Raw genomic sequence first — 18954 nt, 5'->3', positions numbered from 1 at the left:
CGGAGGCTGAGGGGGGATTTGGTGGCTGCCTACAAACTCGTTAGGGGAGATCAGCAACAAATAGGAAGGGTCCTATTCCCCCCAGCAACACCTGGGATGAGGAGGAACAATGCCCAGAAGCTGCTGGAGAATAGGTTCAGGTTAGAGATTAGGAGACACTATTTCACGGTCAGGGTAGCCAGGATCTGGAACCAACTTCCTAGGGAAGTGGTCCTCGCTCCTACCTTGGGTAAATTCAAAAAGTGGTTGGATGAACACCTGTCTGGGGTCGTGTGATCCCAGCATGTGCTCCAACCAGTGGCGGGGGGTTAGACTAGATGATCTATTCAGGTCCCTTCTGACCCCTAACTACTATGAAACACTTCTTGACTTCTACAATATCTTCCTTTAAAGATAAGTCTTTTTTTTTCCCCACTCCCTAGGGCTGTCTGTCTCTATCCTTTTTAATAGTTTTCCTGTTAGGTCTGAGCTCCCCCTTACCAGTTTTTCATCTGACCTTGGGATGCAAGACTGCATAATTTCTGGACCTTTGAAAGACATTCCAAGCCTGTGCTACAGGCCTTCTCTAAATTCAAATCCCTAAGCTCCCCTATCCAGTTGTCTTTGCCATTTCCCAAATTTATCAAAAATCTATTTTTTGAAATTGAAAATCTTAGTTATAGTGTAAACAGTGTGAGTCCTGGCCTAGTCATAATAGTGATTACGCATGCGTAAGATGGCTAGAGATTAGAAGTCTCTGGAACATCTAAACTTCTGACCTTGATGATACTATGACCTACTTAGGAAAGTGAGGCATGAGCAGTTGAAACCTTGTCATATAACAACAGAGCAGGAAAATTACGTTAATAAGTTTATGTGGTAATAATTAATGCAGTTGGTCCACAAAAGTGATGTTACTGATTGATTGGAATGAGTTGTGATTGGACCACTGACATGATTGACAGATGGCCTGAGTTGGCCACCATAAAATAGGTTTTGGCTGTTGCCAGAGCGCATGCGTGCACGTGGTGGGGAGTGCATAAGTCGAGAGGTGATGGGAACTGTGTATATGCAGGTAGATGTGACTGACAGTGCATGACTGGCTGTACGCCTGGGTGTCTGTATGTGTTGGACGTCATGGTGGAGAGCCTGAGAGATTTGTGTTGTGCTGGATCTGCTGGGATGTGGTAGGAGTGAGTAGTGCCCGTATGTAAGGCGGGGGAGGATTGGGAGTGCGGGTGCCGAGCGGTGTGCGTGGGGACAAGGACAAGTCCACCAAGATGCCCCTGAATTCCACCAGAGATACTTACCTTCGTTTCCCCCATTTGGCAAGTAAAGTATCCCCCTTCCCCTCAGAGGTCTCCAAGTATTTCACTGGTGGAGGAAAGGATGGAAATCCCGTTCGACACGAACCTGGCAGCAACCCCTTGGCTGCCACTGCTGGTGACAGGCCGGTATTGCTCTCTGTATATATGTGTATATAGTGTTATGTTCAGTAGTTGTTGATTAGTTCATGTTGTTATGATTGTTGATACCTTTGACTTATAATACAGATTTGCTTATTAGCCCTTACTTTGGTGTTTGTCTTCATGAACAGTAGTGGGCCTCAGGGTGGGGCTAGGCCGCAGGCCAATACTCTGAGGCAGGGGTAGGCAACATTTTTTGGCCGGAGTGCTGAAAAAAACACAATGTCTACCTTCGAAGGTGCTGGAGTGCTGACATGCCAGAGCCCGGAGTAGCTGTTTGCAGCCTCCCAGCTGGAACCGGCCCAAGGAGCAGGGTCTTCTGTCAGCAAGCCTTGCAGCCTCCCAGCCACCTGCTGGGAGCAGCCTGGGCTCCATGGCTGCTTAGAGTCTGGAGCTGGTGGTGGCATGCCGAGCAAAATAGCCTTGCGTGCCATGCTCAGCATGCATGCCAGGGGTTGCTGACCCCTGCTCTGAGGGATTCACCCTTTCAGGTGCAATCAAATCATAGACCTCTGGCACTGTAGAGCCCTAAGAAACCTCTGCCCATGTAATTACCATAACCCTTGTGCCAGGCCAGTCTTCAATAGATCTATTTTATCATTTCTTTAACTCTAACCTGAATTGATTTATGATCGTTAGGTTCAAGGTTATTTTCTGTGACCAGATCTCCTATAATATCTTCCCTACTTATCAAAACTATATCTCAGATAGCATCAGCTCTTGCTGGCTTAGTGACTCAAATAAATCTATAGCTAGAACATGCTGGGATAGCTGGGTCCTACCATTAGTACAGTATTTTTCTGATCTGTAGCTGGGAAACTCAAGGCTCTCCTAATGACAATTCCTGACTGTATTTCTCTCTAGTCATTTTACAGAGCTCTCTAGCCATATCTAACTAGCAAGGTGGGTCATGGGGAGTCCTGTTCTTGGGATCAGAGGAGTGGCAGCCCCAAGTCTTGGTTTGGGACCCACAGCTGCCCCCTGCCTGACCTCAAGAATCAGGGCAGTAGTACCCCAGTACCCCAGACAGGGGCTGCCTTTGCCTGATCCTGATGATCAGCTGATCATTAAGCTCAGCATTGGGCAGCCCTGGCAACCAGCAATCGTGTGAGTGGGGCCTGGAAAATATTATGCCTCATCCCCCAAATTCCTCAGGCTCCCCTACTGCACAGCTGCCTTAACATATGCCAGCAGCCTCAGTCTGCTACTTCTCCCACCCCAGTATGGCTGCTGTCCCCTCTGTATTTAAGTCAGCTTCTTGACCCACACTCTGCTACTTGGGACATGACAAGAAACTGAAAAAAATACTAAAAGTTTAGAAATGTAAGTCCTATTCTCAGGTACTTAGCACTCTCCAGTATTTAGACATACAATTTCTACCAAAATCCTGTTCAGTTTAGAATCTAAGCCAAAGTTGCTTTGGAAAAATGAGACTTGGGGAAACAATTTTCAGAATCTTTAAAGACTCTACATGAGTATCCATTTGTAGCTAATTGCACCTAAATGTAAGCACTGCTGGATATGTAAAGCATTTGAATTCTACCTTTATTTCCCCCACACAAACCTGGAAAGTAAGACACACAAACTAGGCAGACATGCACATTCTGGTACCTGTAGGAAATGCCATCAACTGTTGCTACACAGAAGTAGTTAGCTGGTGCTTTTACAAGTGCCTATATCTAGGTGCACTAAGATACAAATCTCCCTAGCAACATGTGCACATAACTCACATTAACGTGAATGGAATTTATATCCAGTAGAGAATATAGACTTACAGTTACTGTTCAATCAATGCAAAGTGGTCGGATGTTTTGCAGTTATGTAGAAAATGTATTAGGGTTCTCATTACAACTAAAGCAATTGCATGCTTCCCTTCTGGTTAAATAACCTAAACAGAGCTGAAAAACCTATACATTCAGGACAGAAAGAAGAGAGAAACTAAAGTCCTGTCTATAAGATAAATATACCATGCTTAAGAGCTGCATCCTCAAGCATAGTGCACCATTCTCTACAGGGTATGTCCTAAACTAGAAGTAGTGTAGCTGTGTCCATGCAGTCCTTGAGTGGGCTAATTAGCATACGTGTGACACTGAGAATTTACAGTAGTTAGTCATGTTAGTCTGAAGTCAAGCAGAAGCCAGGGTAGATCTGTACCTTATAGACTAACTAAAGCAAGAGTGTACCAGTCTGCCTTTAGAGCTTATTAGCCTACATGCAGCATCACATGGGGCAACTACAATACTTCCAGGTTTAAACGGCAACTCCCTGGGAGCAGTGGAACATGCCTGAGATCACCACTCTGGAGAAAAGTAAGTTTACTATGGCCCAAGTTTCCGATAGACTTTACCCTAGCCTTCTCTCTCTCCCACTGGTTGGAGATCAGACTTCAGGATGATGTTGCCTGCTGCTCTGCAGGCTTCACTTAATTGCTGACAAAAATACCCTTTGGTAAACTTTAGAAGCATGAAGTCTAATATGGAGGCTTTGTTAAAAAGCCTGTTTGACGCTGGGTTCCAGGCAACTGTAGCTAAACGTGTGGACAGATATAAAAATTAAAGCAGTTCAAATGCCTCTGAGAAGTCCTGCCAACAGGGCCTAGGAGCCCCTACCTTCTCCACCCCCCACTTACCTCTCTGCTCCCTGCTCCCCTATCCCCTCTATTTCCTAGCCCTGTAGCTGGTGCTAGAGGAGGCTGCAGCATTTTGAAACATTCCACCTAGGGAAAGCACAGGGGCTGTATGCATGTCCGCAGGGTGAAACACTTCTTTTATGAAATGTTTCACTTGGAAACATTGCAATTGTTACATCTATCCATATCCTAAAGCACACAGCAAATGTTGAAGCTACAGCCACTCCAATTTTGAAGCTTTTTCTACCTTTTTCCCTTTTATAAGGAATTCTGAAGTGGCTTCAGGGACTGCTGTGAAAAGACTAAAGGAAACCCTGCAATAAAAAGTGTAGCAGAATATTAAAAGGCAGATTATTCCACAGGCATGTGGGTGGCTATATGACTGTGCTGAAATAATAAAGTAATACAGGTTCAGAAGAAACGAGCACCCTCTCTTTTGCAGCAACAGATGGATGGCTATGTAATTTCAGCTATTAATACTGAATTGTTACGGGCTCTACTGCCAGAGTGCACTTAAATGTTTGAAAAAAGTAGCTTTTTATTGTTACAGAAATCAGTTTGCTCAAAGTTATCCTGAACTATTTGTTTACCTCTGCAAAAGTCAGCAATAGAGATTCCTAGAATACTTCTAATCAGAACACATTTGTAAATGAATGTATACTGACTGACAGCAAATTCTTTCAGTTCGGCTCAAAAATGGCCAGACTGTTTTGATCCTTTAAAAAAAAAAAATCAGTCTACTATTTAACATATTAGATTTAAAGCAAATTAATTTCACTGAAGAAATGTGTGGCAGAATCACTGGATACACTACATTAGAACATATTACTTTCAAGGAATGGCATATGTTTTGATGTTTTTTGTAACATGAAGCTCACTTGTTTATTGCTAAACTATAGGCTATATTCCATAACATCAATAATCTTATTGTTGGCATCAATTAAAAAAAACCCATAGGAAACATTCCAGATGGAATTTGCATTCAAGTGTTGGGTTCTAAAAAAGAAATATCCCGTGTGTCAGCCACTTACATAATTTTGCCATGCTGTGGTGAACAGAATTTCCTCTATGTAGTTACTAGGGGTGCACCAATAGAGATTTTTTGGGCTGATACCAACAGCCGATTTTTAACGCACCATATCAGCCGATACTGATCTGATTGGCAATATGCAGCCCGGCAGCTTGGAGAGCAGCATCTGGCTGGTAAGTCTGTTGTGGAGGAGGGGAGGAGGAGGAGGAAGGAAAGGGACTGTGGGAGGGAGCAGATCGAAACCCTGTGGTGAGGGAGGGAGTGGGGTTGTGGCAGAGACAGGCAATGCACAACCTGAGCAGTGCACAGGACAGAGCCATGAGCAGCTTGTCCGGAGGATGCGGGGAGCAGCTCCCACTGCTACACAAACCCCAGGTGGGCATGGGAGTGTGTGCCCCCAGATCTGTGTGCAGGGCAAAGGTGGGCTGTTACTGAAGGCTGGAGCCAGGGCTAGGCTCTTCCTGGCAGGGGGCTGGGCGGCGGCAGCACTGGGAGGGTGGCTGTGGGGGAGGGGGCTGCAGGCACCCCAAAATTTGCTGCAGCCCTCCTTCCAGAGTCACCACCTACCCCTGCGTGAGACCTCACCCTGAGCATAGATCCAGGAGCATACACCCCCTATGCCCTCCTGGGTTGTGCGTAGCAGCAGGAGCCACCACACATTCCCTGCGCCCCCCCAGAAGGGCTGTTCACGGCTCCATCCCACGCCCTGCTCTTGCTGTGTAGCACCTGCCCCAGCTGCAGCCCCACTTCCTCCCTCACCACAGAGGCTTGATCTGCCCCCCCGCCCTCCTTTCCTCACAACAGACTTACCAGCTGGACCCAACTATTCTCCACGCTGCCAGGTTGTACTCCTGGCCACCTACATGCTGTGCTGTGGTTGCGCGCATGCACGGGGCATTTATCAGTGATATTATTGGCCACATCAGCCAAAAAAAAAAGATTTTTTACCTTTCACTTTTTCTGCCAGGGTTTGGGATAATCCAAGATGAGAGCTGTTTGTTTTGCTACATAATACCATTTGATTGCTGCTGTGCTTCACTAATAATCCCCAGTAGATGCCAAATGCAGAAACATGGTACAGAATTGGAGGGTCTGATCCTACACCCCAATTCCTGTAAGCAGCTCCATCACAGTCAACAGGGCTTTCTCAAATAGAACCCCAAGACTGGGCCCTGTCAAAAAGTTTCCAGGACTCTTATTTTGCATCATGTAACCCTGCAAATGTATAAAAACAGTAATTCTACACAAGACATACCAGCTGAGAAATGAACCTACTTATCAGCCTGCCAACTTTTTTCATCCCAACTGCTATACTTCCAAAAGAGTGGGGCAATAAGATACATTTTTCATAACCAAGGACCTCCGCCTGTGTGTCAAGTGCTGACCATTTGGGGTGCAATTAATACCAACAATGTACCAAAACTGAGAGTAGATCCCTTCATATCATCCAATACCATTGTTACCAGACAAGGTAGAAACAGAGCAGCTAAGGAGACAAAAGATACAGAGTTAAAGAAGACTGGAGCAGGATAGAACATTGATGTTGTTCGGTAGATCTCCAATTGATCAAAAACAGATATACCAATACATTCTAGATATTGTTCTAGAAACTCTGGATGTAACTCTGGATCCAAAAACTTACTGTTCCAACAGCTTAGAGCTGAACTTCAGACACCCATTTGTTCATTGCAAAAACAAAGAGCAAACCAATCCACACCATCAATTTAACATCAAACACAGAACCTGCCATACCAGAGCAGATCCAATGATTTATTTTTTACAGTAGCCAATACCAGACACATTAAGGAGCTAGAAGATACTGCACATTTGCCTAACGTGGAATAACCTAAATATATGTTTTCTGAATCCCCATAATAATGTGGTTAATTTTTTTCTCCAGCATAAGGGTGCATAGCTCTTAAAAATTATAACTGATCTTGTGTAGCTATGGAAGTAGTCATCTACAATATTTAATTGGTTGAGTTCACAAAGGCTATGCACATTCATGCTAATACATATCTATGCAAGAAACACTAACTTTTGAACACTCTTTCTAATCAATTCCAAAAATTTGAGGAACATTCTAGGCATCACTGGCCAGAACTGGATTGATTCAGGAAAAGACATTTTAAAGTAGAATATTGTAGGAAACTGCCATCTGTTTAGCACTTCTGGTAATTCTGTAATTGTCTAGAGATCAAACACAAGGCTGATGGAATCCATTAATACCTTCTAGCATGACAACACCCACATCTTGGCTTTGGTTATCCTTTCAGAAAGTTTAATATGTTGATAGCCTGAATGACTCATGTTCCAGGCAGAAAAAAAGACATAATTGGAGAATGGTGGGCAAAGGGTAAATAAAATAACTGCTTGCTTATTAGTTCCTCACAAATTGGTAGAGGGGAGAAAAGAGGACTCCTTGTGAAGAGGGGGACATAGTAGAGAGAGATGCATATATAGCCTCTGCTTGGGAAAAAGTAAGGGACATACAGAACCAAAGAGAAGACAAGACAAGGTAGCAGGATAAAGAATTACAGGAAGTCCCACCAAAAATAATGAAGAAAGGGCAAAGCACAAAGAGCTTTCTGTATGACCTGAAGCAGCACTTCTCTATTTTTTGACTCAAGGCACCCCTCTATCACTTTTCTCAATTTTCTCAAAACTACAGTGCATAACAGATAGAACTGGGCAAGAGAGAAAATTGGGGTGACAAGCTGTTTTATTCAATATTAAACTGTTTTTTAGTTCCTCCAGATGATCAGGAAAGCACTCACACAGTCGCTATACACCGTCTTATTTGCTCAAGCACTATAAGTCAGCTTTGGGCACTATTTAATCCTGTATTTCTCCATGAGGGGAACAAGAAGTCAACCAAGCCTACAGCTGAGTTTGAAAGTCCTGGAACAACATTGGAAATAAACTAAATGCAGACAGGAGTGCCCCACCTACTGCAGCCACTTTCTGACTCAGCCTCATATACATCTCTCGGAAACAGGCATGCAGGATATTTCCATGAGGTGGTGACACAGGAGCCTGGAGATAAATTCTGGAAGAAGTTCTTATCATATGCTATGCAATCTTTCATAGATTCAGAGATGTTAGGGTCAGAAGGGACCTCAAAGGATTGAGTCCAACCCCCTGCCAGTGGCAAGAAAAAGTGCTGGGGGCATTTGACCCCAGCCAGGTGCTTCTTTAGTCTCCTCTTGAAGACCCCCAAGGTAGGGGAGAGCACCACCTTCCTTGGAAGCCTGTTCCAGATTCTGGCGACCCCAACTGTGAAGAAGTTCTTTCTGATGTCCAAACTAAATCTACTCGCTATCAGTTTGTGGCCACTGTTTCTGGTTATTGCAAGGGGTGCTCTGGTAAACAGAGCATCTCCTATTCCCTGCTTCCCCCCACCGGGTGAGTTTGTATACTGCCACCGGATCCCTCCTCAGCCTCCTCTTACCGAGGCTGAAAAGATCCAGTCCCTTAGCCTTTCTTCATCAGGCCTTCCCAGCAGGACTCTCGCCATATGAGTGGCCCTCTTCTGGACCCTCTCAAGGTCATCCACGTCCTTCTTGAACTGCAGCACCCAGAATTGGACGCAGTACTCTAGGTGCGGCCTGACCAGTGCTGCATAGAGGGGGAGCATCACCTCCCTGGACCTGTTCGTGATGCACCTACTAATGCATGATAAAGTGCAGTTAGCACTGCTAATTACTTCGCCACATTGACGACTCATATTCATCTTAAGAGTCGACAACAACTCTGAGATCTCTTTCTGCCACTGTGCTGCTGAGGTCATCCCCCAACCTATAGCTGTGCTGGTGATTCCCTCTCCCTAGGTGCAGCACCTTGCACTTGTCCTTGTTGAACTGCATCCTATTGTTCTCTGCCCACTTCTCTAACCTGTCCAGGTCCGCCTGGATTCGGTTTCTTCCCACCAGCGCGTTTGCTTCACCCCATAGTTTGGTGTCGTCTGTGAATTTGGACAGAGTGCTTTCCACACCCTCATCCAGGTCGCTGCTGAAGATATTGAACAGCAGTGGCCCAAGGACCGAGCCCTGGGAGACCCCACTGCCCACCTCTTTTGAGGTCAATACCAACCCATCCACCACCACTCTCTGGGTATGACCCTTAAGCCAATTTGCCAACCACATGACTGTGTAATAGTCTATGGCACAGCTATTCCATTTGTTTATAAGAATAGGTGGGGATACCACGCCAAAGGCCTTCTTAAAGTCCAAGTAGATGACATCTACCTCGACTCCTGCATCTAAGCTTTTAATGACCTGGTCATAGAAAGAAACAAGGTTAGACAGGATCTACCTGCTATGAACCCATGCTGGTTGCCCTTGAGCATTATATTACCTGCTGGACTCTTACAAATGTGATCCTTGATAATTTTTTCAAGGGTTTTCCCAAGGATAGAGGAGGCGAGATTAACTAGTCTATAGTTACCCAGATCTTCCTTCCTCCCCTTCTTGAAAATAGGGACCATATTGGCCCTTTTCCAGTCCTCTGGGACCTTACCTGAGCACCATGAGCACTCTAGCAGCCATGCCAGTAGCTCTGTTATGACACTGGCTAATTCTTTCAGCATCCTTGGATGGAGCTCATCTGGTCCCGCTGATTTAAACACATTCAGTCCCTCCAAGTGTCTCTATACTAGGTCAGTGCTGACAGTTGGTGGTCTGGTGTTTCTCCTGCTTCTGTCAGTAATGCATTTGAGAGATTTGTCTAGGTCCAAGTTCAAGAATACAGAGGCAAAAAACTCATCGAAGAGCTCTGCTTTGTCCCTCCTGTTACCAACTTCCTTTGTCTAACCTGTAGGGGTCCTATGCTGCCCTACGCCTTCTTTTTGCTTCCTATATACCTGAAGTACTTTTTGTTGCCCTTAATTTTTGTCACCAGCCTGAGCTGTAGTGCTGCTTTGGCCTTCCTGATTCCCTGCAAGTGTGAGCCAAGGAGGTATACTCCTCCTTGGTAGCTACCCTCTGCTTCCACAGCCTGTATGCCCCTTTTTTTGCCCTTAGGCTTTCCTGGATTTCCCTGTTTAGCCAGGAGGGTTTCTTGGCCCCTTTTTCCCCTTTTCTACGCAGTGGGATTGCCTCCTTCTGTGGCCTAAGGATCGCTTCTCTGAGGAACGACCACCTTTCCTGGACTCCCATTTTGTCCATGCTCTTGAGCTTTAATGCCCCACTGACTAATCTCCTAAGCACCCTAAAGTCAGCCTTTCTGAAGTCTAGCACTTCTGCCCTGCTGGTTACTTCTTCCACCCCTCACCTGATAGTGAATTCAATCAATTGATGGTCACTATCCCCTAGGTTGCCTTGTACGTGCAGATCCCCCACCAGGTCATCCCCCCGTAGCCAGCACCAAGTCCAACAAGGCATTCCCCCTACTGGGACTGTATACCTCCTGCATTAGGTGGAGGTCCTGTATGCAGGTTAAGAAACTACGTGAACAATTAGTTCTGGCTGACTACTCCTCCCAGCAGATGTCAGGGTAGTTTAGGTCACCCATGACAACCGTATCTCTTGATTGTACAGCTTCCGAGAGCTGCCCTGAGAATTCCAGGTCTAGCTCATCATCCTGGTGTGGCTGTCTATAGTAGACCCCCACTACCAAGTCCCGTTCCTCTCGACCCCCTTGTACCCTAATCCACAGTACCTCAGCTTGGCCCCTCTCTGATTCCATCTTGATTACAGAAGATGTATATTGCTCCAGCTCTGACTCAGCCAGGCATCTTCAGCAGTGGCAGCTTCAGCTCCAGCCCCATCCCAGGACAGGCAATGGCTGCAGCTGTGACCTTGGGCCTGGGTCAGGGCCAGAGCCAGAGCCATACCAGCTCCTCTGCCGCTGTATAATCCTCCCTATGCTCCCACCTCATACACCATCTTCCCTGCCCTTTGCCTATCACACCCACCCTGAGGCTGTGCAACTCCTCCCTCACACTCCCCCTGGGCCCTGCCCCATCCAATCTCCCCTGAGTTCCTGCCCATACCACATGGCTTCCCCTGCATGAGAGCCAAAACAGCCACCTGGCCTGGTCTAGCACTCAAATCCAAGACAAGGGGTTCTCCCCACCCCATGTTGGATGAGGACTGGATTTAAGGAAATACGGTACATTTCCTCTGCAGGGGGATTCCCAGGACATGCAATAAGCAAACAAACTTCCTCCCCTATAAGGCATCAAAAACTGTGACTAGGTTTGGTTGGGCAAACATTTTTGGACAACTGACGCAAGACAAAGGGTGGGGATGCCTGTTCACTTGCAACTTGTGCTGCCAGAAAAGATTTTATGGTGGCATGAGGACGATGTCTGTTTGCACCCTGGTTACACAAGGGGGACATAATGGGACAATAGGAAGACAACTGTTTGCACAGATTCCGTTACTTTGGAAATGCATTTGTCCATGCTAACACATCAGTGTATTTCCCAGTGGATGAAACTAAGAGTAACTTCAGTGGATGCACATGTATAATTCTCGGTAAGACTACATGTGTGGGGGGCAGGAGTTAAGGGATACAGACAGAAGGCCCAGGTTCAACACTGTGAACTGCTCCTAGATGTTGACAGACTCTTGATGTTAAAATGAGGGTTAAAAAGGAAACCCAACAGAATGCAAGGCTAAAATGCAGGCAATTAGTCTAAACTCATCCAAAAGTTCTTTGTGGTCATTTCTTAAAAATCATTATCTTGCAATGTAACACCTTCAAATACCATAACTTCTTGCACATCATGCACCTTTGAATAAAATATATGCCTTGTTTTCAGAAGGCAGAATTTAGGGGGGGGAAAAAAAGAAGAGTTTTTCCAGAGTCATGGTCAACTGTATGACAGAGTAAGTCCTCCTGGAAACACTGACTGTCTGAGAAGTGTGGCATCCCAGCAGACAGTCTGGATGAGGAAGCAGGGACTTCCTGATGTGGCAAGACAGCAACAAAGCTAGGCCCCAGACCCTTGCAAGAGCAATAGCAAGACTGCTATTTCTTTAAAAGTTTGTGTAAATAATATTGTTGTTTCCACACCACGAGCCTCACCAAGATACCACAGAGTACAGAGCTGCTCACTCACCTTCAGCCAGCTCAGTGACACTTTAGCCAAAAGCTACTGCCTCACCAGCAGTTGTGGAAAGGTTAACACTGGACTCTGAACTTGCTCTTCGCAGCTCCAGGGAGAAGTGGCAGCCATCTTGGGGCCATGATGCACAGAATCCATTTGCTCTATTCTACCCTGCTTCTATTCCAGGGGGTGGAAATCAGCTTTCCCATTTAAGATACTGGATTGTGGAGATCTGATCTGGGAGGAAAAGGTGTATGTGATATGCGAGTAAATACAGTATGGTTATGTTACAAAACTGCTGAGGAGTTCTGACCTCAGAAAATGGTTACAGAAAAGAAAAAGGAAAAAAAAGAGATTCACAATAGACACAAGCTTAATAAAACCTGTTCCTTTATTCTTATTTAGAGATACACAAATATCTGCAAGTGACTTATACATGGGAAAACAAGAACACCACACATCACAATGGTCAGTGTTCCTTAGTTCAAAATACTCTCCCAGTAACTTAAATTCTTCAAAGGTAAAAACTGAAGGTTTTTGAATCTACTAGAAGACATTACCGGCAGTCTGTTCCTGGGTCAAGTCGTACTGCTATTGCTGAAGAGATATTAAACACTGCTACAGACACCAGTTATTGTAGCTGTGCGCCAAAAATCCCAAAGGATGAACAGTAACAATTCTCTAACTCTATGAGATTTTATTATTTTATATCCTATGAATGTGGCCGTATCAAAGACTAGGAAGCATTTCTTGTTATGGATAGACTGTGACACTGACCTTGGAATTGCATGAATTAATTTTATGAATCCTCAATTAACAGCTACTTCAGTAGCCCATTAAGTTCCTTGGGACCTTTCTAAACCCATAGTGACCTAGCCTAACTCATAACCCAACATTTTGTTCTCAAGCCATTACTCATTTTTAATTTTGTCTTTCATGAAGCTGGAGTTCAGCTTTTACTCCAAGACACCAGCAGTGGCAGTTCTAAACATGCAATAGGAAAAAAAAATCATGCTACTTCCAAGAAAAAAAAAAAAGAAAAAAATGAAGAGAGAAAACAAAGCAGGTGTGTTCTGGCTCACTGAATTTGTCTACTTTAATCAGAATTCCTCTAAAAAATTGAGTCCCTCCACCAGTGCAGAATTATAGTAGTTTGTCAGGACTAACAGATGTGGCATGATAAAAAAAGACCAAATAAAACTTATCCTAATGTCCAAAATCCTGAGAAACTTACTTTGTAATCCATTTGTTTGATTGTTCCATAAAGTGAAAAGAACTGGAGGAAGCGCAGGCCCCATGAAAACATTATGAATGAGAGAAGCTTAGTAGTTTAAACTGTGCTTTTATAACATCTCAGGTCAGAATTAACTCGTAACCTCTCCAAACTTTGTTATTCAAACTAAGAAGAATTTGTTAAATCAGTTTAATTTCTGTATAACATATTGCATTTTTAAATGTATATTCCTAGTATTAATAACGAATTTGGTCAAAATTATATTTTCACTAAATTTATCTACTCTATATACAGAAAGTAATAATTGCAAGACATCACAAAGCTAAAACTGAAAAAAAAACTTTATTCCTGCAATTCCTTATTTCTAACTCCAAAAACACAGAACAGATCAACACGAAATCTGGATCTAAGGTTACTGCTAATAAAATTTAACAGGGGAAACACATAACTACAATGATGTGCAGCAAAACCTTAATTGCAAATAATTTCACATCAATATGTGACAAAGACATGAAACTTAAGGAATAAGAGGGTATGCAGGGGAAAGAAAAAAAAAATCAGTGGACATTCTGAATATCTTAGTTGATGCACTGCATCAATATAAAATACTTTTCCTGGAGAAAACAGATGGATTCTCTTTCAATATTTCTCCTCCTTTTTCTTTTAAGGCCACTCATGATTTTTCCTCTTCTGAGTGAGCAAGCATAGATGTGCAGTCCTTTCAAGAGTTTAGGTTGCAAATCATTCCTTAACTTTCCTAAGTTCATTAGTTTTGAAAGGAAACATGCACTATCAGTTCAGTAACAAAAGTTTCCTCTGAACTGCAAACCCTTTACCTTGTTCAAATTTCTAAAGGGATTTCATGCACATCTTAAAAGTCATGTAATATAATAGGGAGCTCTTCATGTACTACGGTACAAAAGGAAGTGCACAAGTTAGGAGAGAGGAATTAGTAAAATTAGGTCTTCAAAACGCACCACTTTCTGGAACCCAAAGTTTTTGGTAGAATGCAATTACCCTCAAGGAAAGAGGGAGCTTGTCTACCCAGGGAAGCAACTGTACAGTAAGATAGGGTATGAATCAACCTTAACTCTACATGAACATCTTGGTATTTAGTATGGATTAAGATCAAGGTCACTTTCCATACAGTGGCTCTTTGAGGGTATGATGATATTGCTCAATTATGGCACCGAAACTGCCCCATACAGAGAAGCATTGTTTTTGCTATCTCCTGAAACTACTGTAGCTGCCTTAATCATAGCACCGTGCTTATGCCAATAAATTCTCCTTCACTGAGGGCTTATTAATACATATACAGCAGTACATTAAAGGCAGCTAGCTAAACTGCTACCAGTTTGGAAGGTAGCATGTACAAAGTGAATATTGCATCTCTCAGTGTAACAGTACCTAGCAACATAATTGAGTAATACAGATATAGCCTGCAAGCATAAAAGTGTCCCAGTAGAAAGTTAGGATCAGGGTGGAATAGCTAATACACAGTAAATACACATCGTAACTTACAGCACAGTATTTTTCCCAAGTAGACAAGACCAAAATAGCAGAATATCAGCAGTAATACATGCCCAAGAGGAGAAAACAGAAAATAAATTAAAAGACAAGGATGGAGATTTCCAGTTATAGATGAAGACTTCTTATAGTAGCCATTAAGCGTATAAATTTTGTGGAGACACAGAGGAAAATAAAGATAACAGTAAAGGTAAAGAAAATGCTGCTGGTAACTGTTTTGAAAGTGTTTAGAGTTACTTCTTTTTTAATGCCCAGTGCTACATGACCTGGCAGACTGCCCTTTGGCAGCACCTTTAAAGAGACTATTTTGTTTACTAATGATGGAAATATCCATTGAAGAGGCAGTTACAGGTCTGTGGACAAAAAGTGTGACCCTCACTTAAAAGGATAATGGGGATTTAGAAACACCCTCTGAACTAGCATTCAGACAAAGAAAAGCCTACACACTTTCCATTCATGCTATAAATATAAGAGCATTCAATTTTTAAAAATCAGTTGCAAGGAGTACATTCTGCCAAGTCATTTGTCTGGACATAGCCTACTCTACCACAACATTTAGATGCTTGATGGCTACTACAAGAAATCTTCACCTATAACTGGAAATCTATATTCTCAAAATGTCTAAATAATAAAAGTTGCAAGATTAATGTAACAATAATTGCTCTAAAAATTTTGTGTTGTTCTGAACTGAAAGGATATATGTAACTCCCTACCATGCTATTTAAAACTCACCAGCAATTTCAGTCTTCTCCATTGTTTTAAATTTAATTTTGAAGCTTTAAAACTACATGCTCAAAAATAAACTGTACACTAAGGGCATGTTCACACCACAACAGTACCAGACAAGGGAGCACTAGCAGGAGGCACCCCATGGCCATTCCATTAACACAGTCACCTGAAAAAGAAGTAAACATAGCCTCCTAAGTAGTGCTGGTGCCTGCCAATAAGCTCTCCACACAGTTCTCTCAAAAGATACGCACTCAGCACGGCATTAAGGTGGCTATAATATTTCAGTTTGGGAGGTACTGTGCAGGGAGTGGACACACTTGCTCAACTGAACATTCATGCCCAGGAGCAGTACTGAAACAGTGTAGACAAGCCATATATGTCACACTATAAAATACACATCATTTTCATTCTGTCAAGAACATACTAGTAAGTACTGTTCTGATGTTTGCTACTATAAGTTCTTAATAAAATTAAAAAGGTACCCTCCTGGCGGGGGGAGAGGGGGGGGGTTTCAGTGCTAATGATCAAGGAATGGTGTAATTCCAAGAGCCTGTTGCCTTACGACACTTCTCCCCTTCTTTTTATTTATTTTTTTGCAGATGCACTGCAGGGCTCAGTGCTTATTAAACAGATGTTCTTAGCAGCCATAGCTGTAAAAAAAAAAAAAAAACTTTTTAAAAACAAACTTATATTTTCTCTGACAAAATTATTCAACCTCCCCCCATAAAAATATTTACAATTCTTCATAAGAAAAAATACGGTGAAAACATATAATGCAAGGAATAATGAAAATTCACAACGGTCTCCTTCAAAAAAAAAAAAAACACACCATAATTATCCTAAAACAGGGGTTGTCAACTGGGGATACCCCTGGGCTATCCTTGGGGGTACTTGGGAAGGCTGCAACCACCCACAACCCCGCGCCACCACCTCCCAGGAGCAGGGCCAGAGCGGGGCAAGGGTAGTGGCATGCCGCTGCAGGCCACACAGGCACTGCCCAGCTGGACAGACACCTCCTTCATACTGCACTTATTAAAAAAGGTTGAAAGCCCCTGTCTTACAATATACCTCAAGTGTATTTCTGTGTATCATCAATCAGTTGTGTTTTTTCCAACCACAGGAATATGATCCCAAAGCTGTAGCAACTGTTCTCCAACCTGTGGTTCCAGTTCCTGAAGAAAAACAACAGCAATCTTAAATAGCAAATTCATATTTTTGCTGCTGCGTTTAGACATGTTACAAGACTACTAATAACACAAAGAAGCCATAACACACTAGTGGCTGAGCTACAAAAAAATTAGCAGTTTGGTTTTTGTTCTGTTTGAAGAGATACCTTTGGGTATTACAACATATACTACATTCCCCCTTTAACAAAAGGCTTTTCGAAGAATAAAAAGATTGAATTTTCATAACATACAGGAAACACACTCTGTGTAGGTCTAGCACATTGCAAATACCCAGGATTCCATGAATTCTTCCGTTCTGTCTATCTAGCTCCCTGTGTGCTGCCCTTCTGCTCCCCTTTATTTCACGGACATTATACAATTTCTTCCCATCCAGGCGAGAGTCTCTGTGTTTCTCCATTCCCCTTCCTATCACCAACCCTATCTTACAAATCTCTCAGGGTACCACCTTTCTAAGGTTATAGCAAAAACTAAAAGTTTAAAGTTCAGAGTGACTACCCTTGCTGATATATTTTTGAGCATGTCTGGATCAGTTATGTATATTTGGAAGCATTTATATGTTGTGAAAAGCAAGTTGATTTCCAAGTAACTAAGACTGTTATGGATATGTGTGAATCTGTTGTATTGCTCTAAAATGAAACAAAGTCTATTTGAATTTTATGGGACTCTGTACCTGGATTAAAACTAAGCAAGCCATTTCTGACGAGAATCTCCTCCACATTGTTCACAAAGGTAAAGGAAAAGCAAAGCAAATTACAGTAAAATCCTAGAAGCATCCCTATAATAGATATTTGGCCAAAGTGGGTCCGCAAGAACATCCTCCTCTTGCACAACACAGCCCCAAAGCACCAATTAAAAAATAAAATCAACAGTGTCAACCCAAGAAGGAAGCAGAAGACACCCTAATGTACTACCAAGGCCCCAGCATTGATTGCACAGTTAAACAATAGTCAGTAACCCCTCACTCAACAGCCTGGAGCCTGTGTGCTCCTACCCCACCACTACCACCACCAGCACACAGCCCCAGCCCTGACCCCGGCTCACTCCACACCCGCTCCAGACTTGTGCCGCCAGCAGAAATCAGCTGGAACCCATACAAACAGCCCCAACCTCAGCCCACCCTGTGCCTGCTCCAGATTCACTCGCCCATGCTAAGCAGCAGTGGCGGTGGCTGGACAGAAGCTGCTGCTCGTGTGGGGGGAAAAGCAGCTCCTCTCCCTAGCAGCTGCCGGACCCTTCTTGCTGCAGCCCTGAGGCTCCTCTGCACTGCCACCCTTTCCCCGCTGTGTGGCCCAGAGGCAGCAGTGACAGCAGCGGAGAGAAGCTGCAGGGAAGCCCAGACATGGGCATGGGCTCTAGGCAGCTACGGCAAAAAAGGCCCAGCAGCAGTGAGGGGAAGGAGCAGCAGCTTATGCCTGGCTACCACTGCTCAGCATGGGCAGGTGGTCAGGGCTGCGCACGTGGGTTACACCTGGTCCAGGGCTGGTCCACTCTGGTTCACTCTGCCAGGCCGAGTCTAGAGAGGGCACAGGGAAGGCTGGACTTTGCCCACCCCTGGTCAAAATGGACATGTACAATTAACTACAAGCAGACCTGGACAGGTTGGACATATGGGCGGAAAACAACAGAATGCAATTCAACAAGGAGAAATGCAAAGTGCTGCACCTAGGGAGGAAAAATGTCCAGCATACCTACTGCCTAGGAAATGACCTGCTTGGAGGCACGGAAGCAGAAAGGGATCTTGGAGTCCTAGTGGACTCCAAGATGAACATGAGTCGTCAGTGTGACAAAGTCATCAGAAAAGCTAATGGCACTTTATCATGCGTCAGCAGATGCATGACAAACAGAACCAAGGAGGTGATACTTCCCCTCTATCGGGAGCTGGTGAGACCGCAGTTGGAATACTGCGTTCAATTTTGGGCGCCACACTTCAAGAGGGATATGGATAACCTGGAGAGGGTCCAGAGAAGGGCCACACATATGGTTAAGGCCTTGCAGGCCAAGCCCTATGAGGAGAGACTGGGGCACCTGGACCTCTTCAGCCTCTGCAAGAGAAGGTTGAGAGGCAATCTTGTGGCTGGCTATAAGTTCATCACGGGGGCACAGAAGGGAATTGGTGAGG

At 44.0% G+C, this 18954-nt stretch overlaps 1 protein-coding gene across 2 annotated transcripts in view; it reads right to left on the bottom strand.

The window, feature by feature from the left end:
• Positions 1-12545: 12545 nt before the first annotated feature.
• Positions 12546-18954, bottom strand: part of YTHDC2 (YTH domain containing 2) — a 60626-nt gene continuing 54217 nt past the window's right edge. For both annotated transcript variants that reach the window (XM_025207072.1, XM_025207071.1), the window contains exons 29-30: positions 16717-16820; positions 12546-16298 (exon numbers count right to left, since the gene is read on the bottom strand). In XM_025207072.1, coding sequence (XP_025062857.1) covers positions 16740-16820 — 81 coding nt within the window. In that variant the 3' untranslated portion in view covers positions 12546-16298; positions 16717-16739. The remainder of the gene's footprint in view (positions 16299-16716; positions 16821-18954) is intronic.

The sequence above is a fragment of the Alligator sinensis genome, unplaced genomic scaffold (genome assembly GCF_000455745.1).
Source record: "Alligator sinensis unplaced genomic scaffold, ASM45574v1 scaffold225_1, whole genome shotgun sequence".
Taxonomy (NCBI): Eukaryota; Metazoa; Chordata; order Crocodylia; family Alligatoridae; genus Alligator; species Alligator sinensis.
This window is presented reverse-complemented; position numbering and strand designations above follow the sequence as displayed.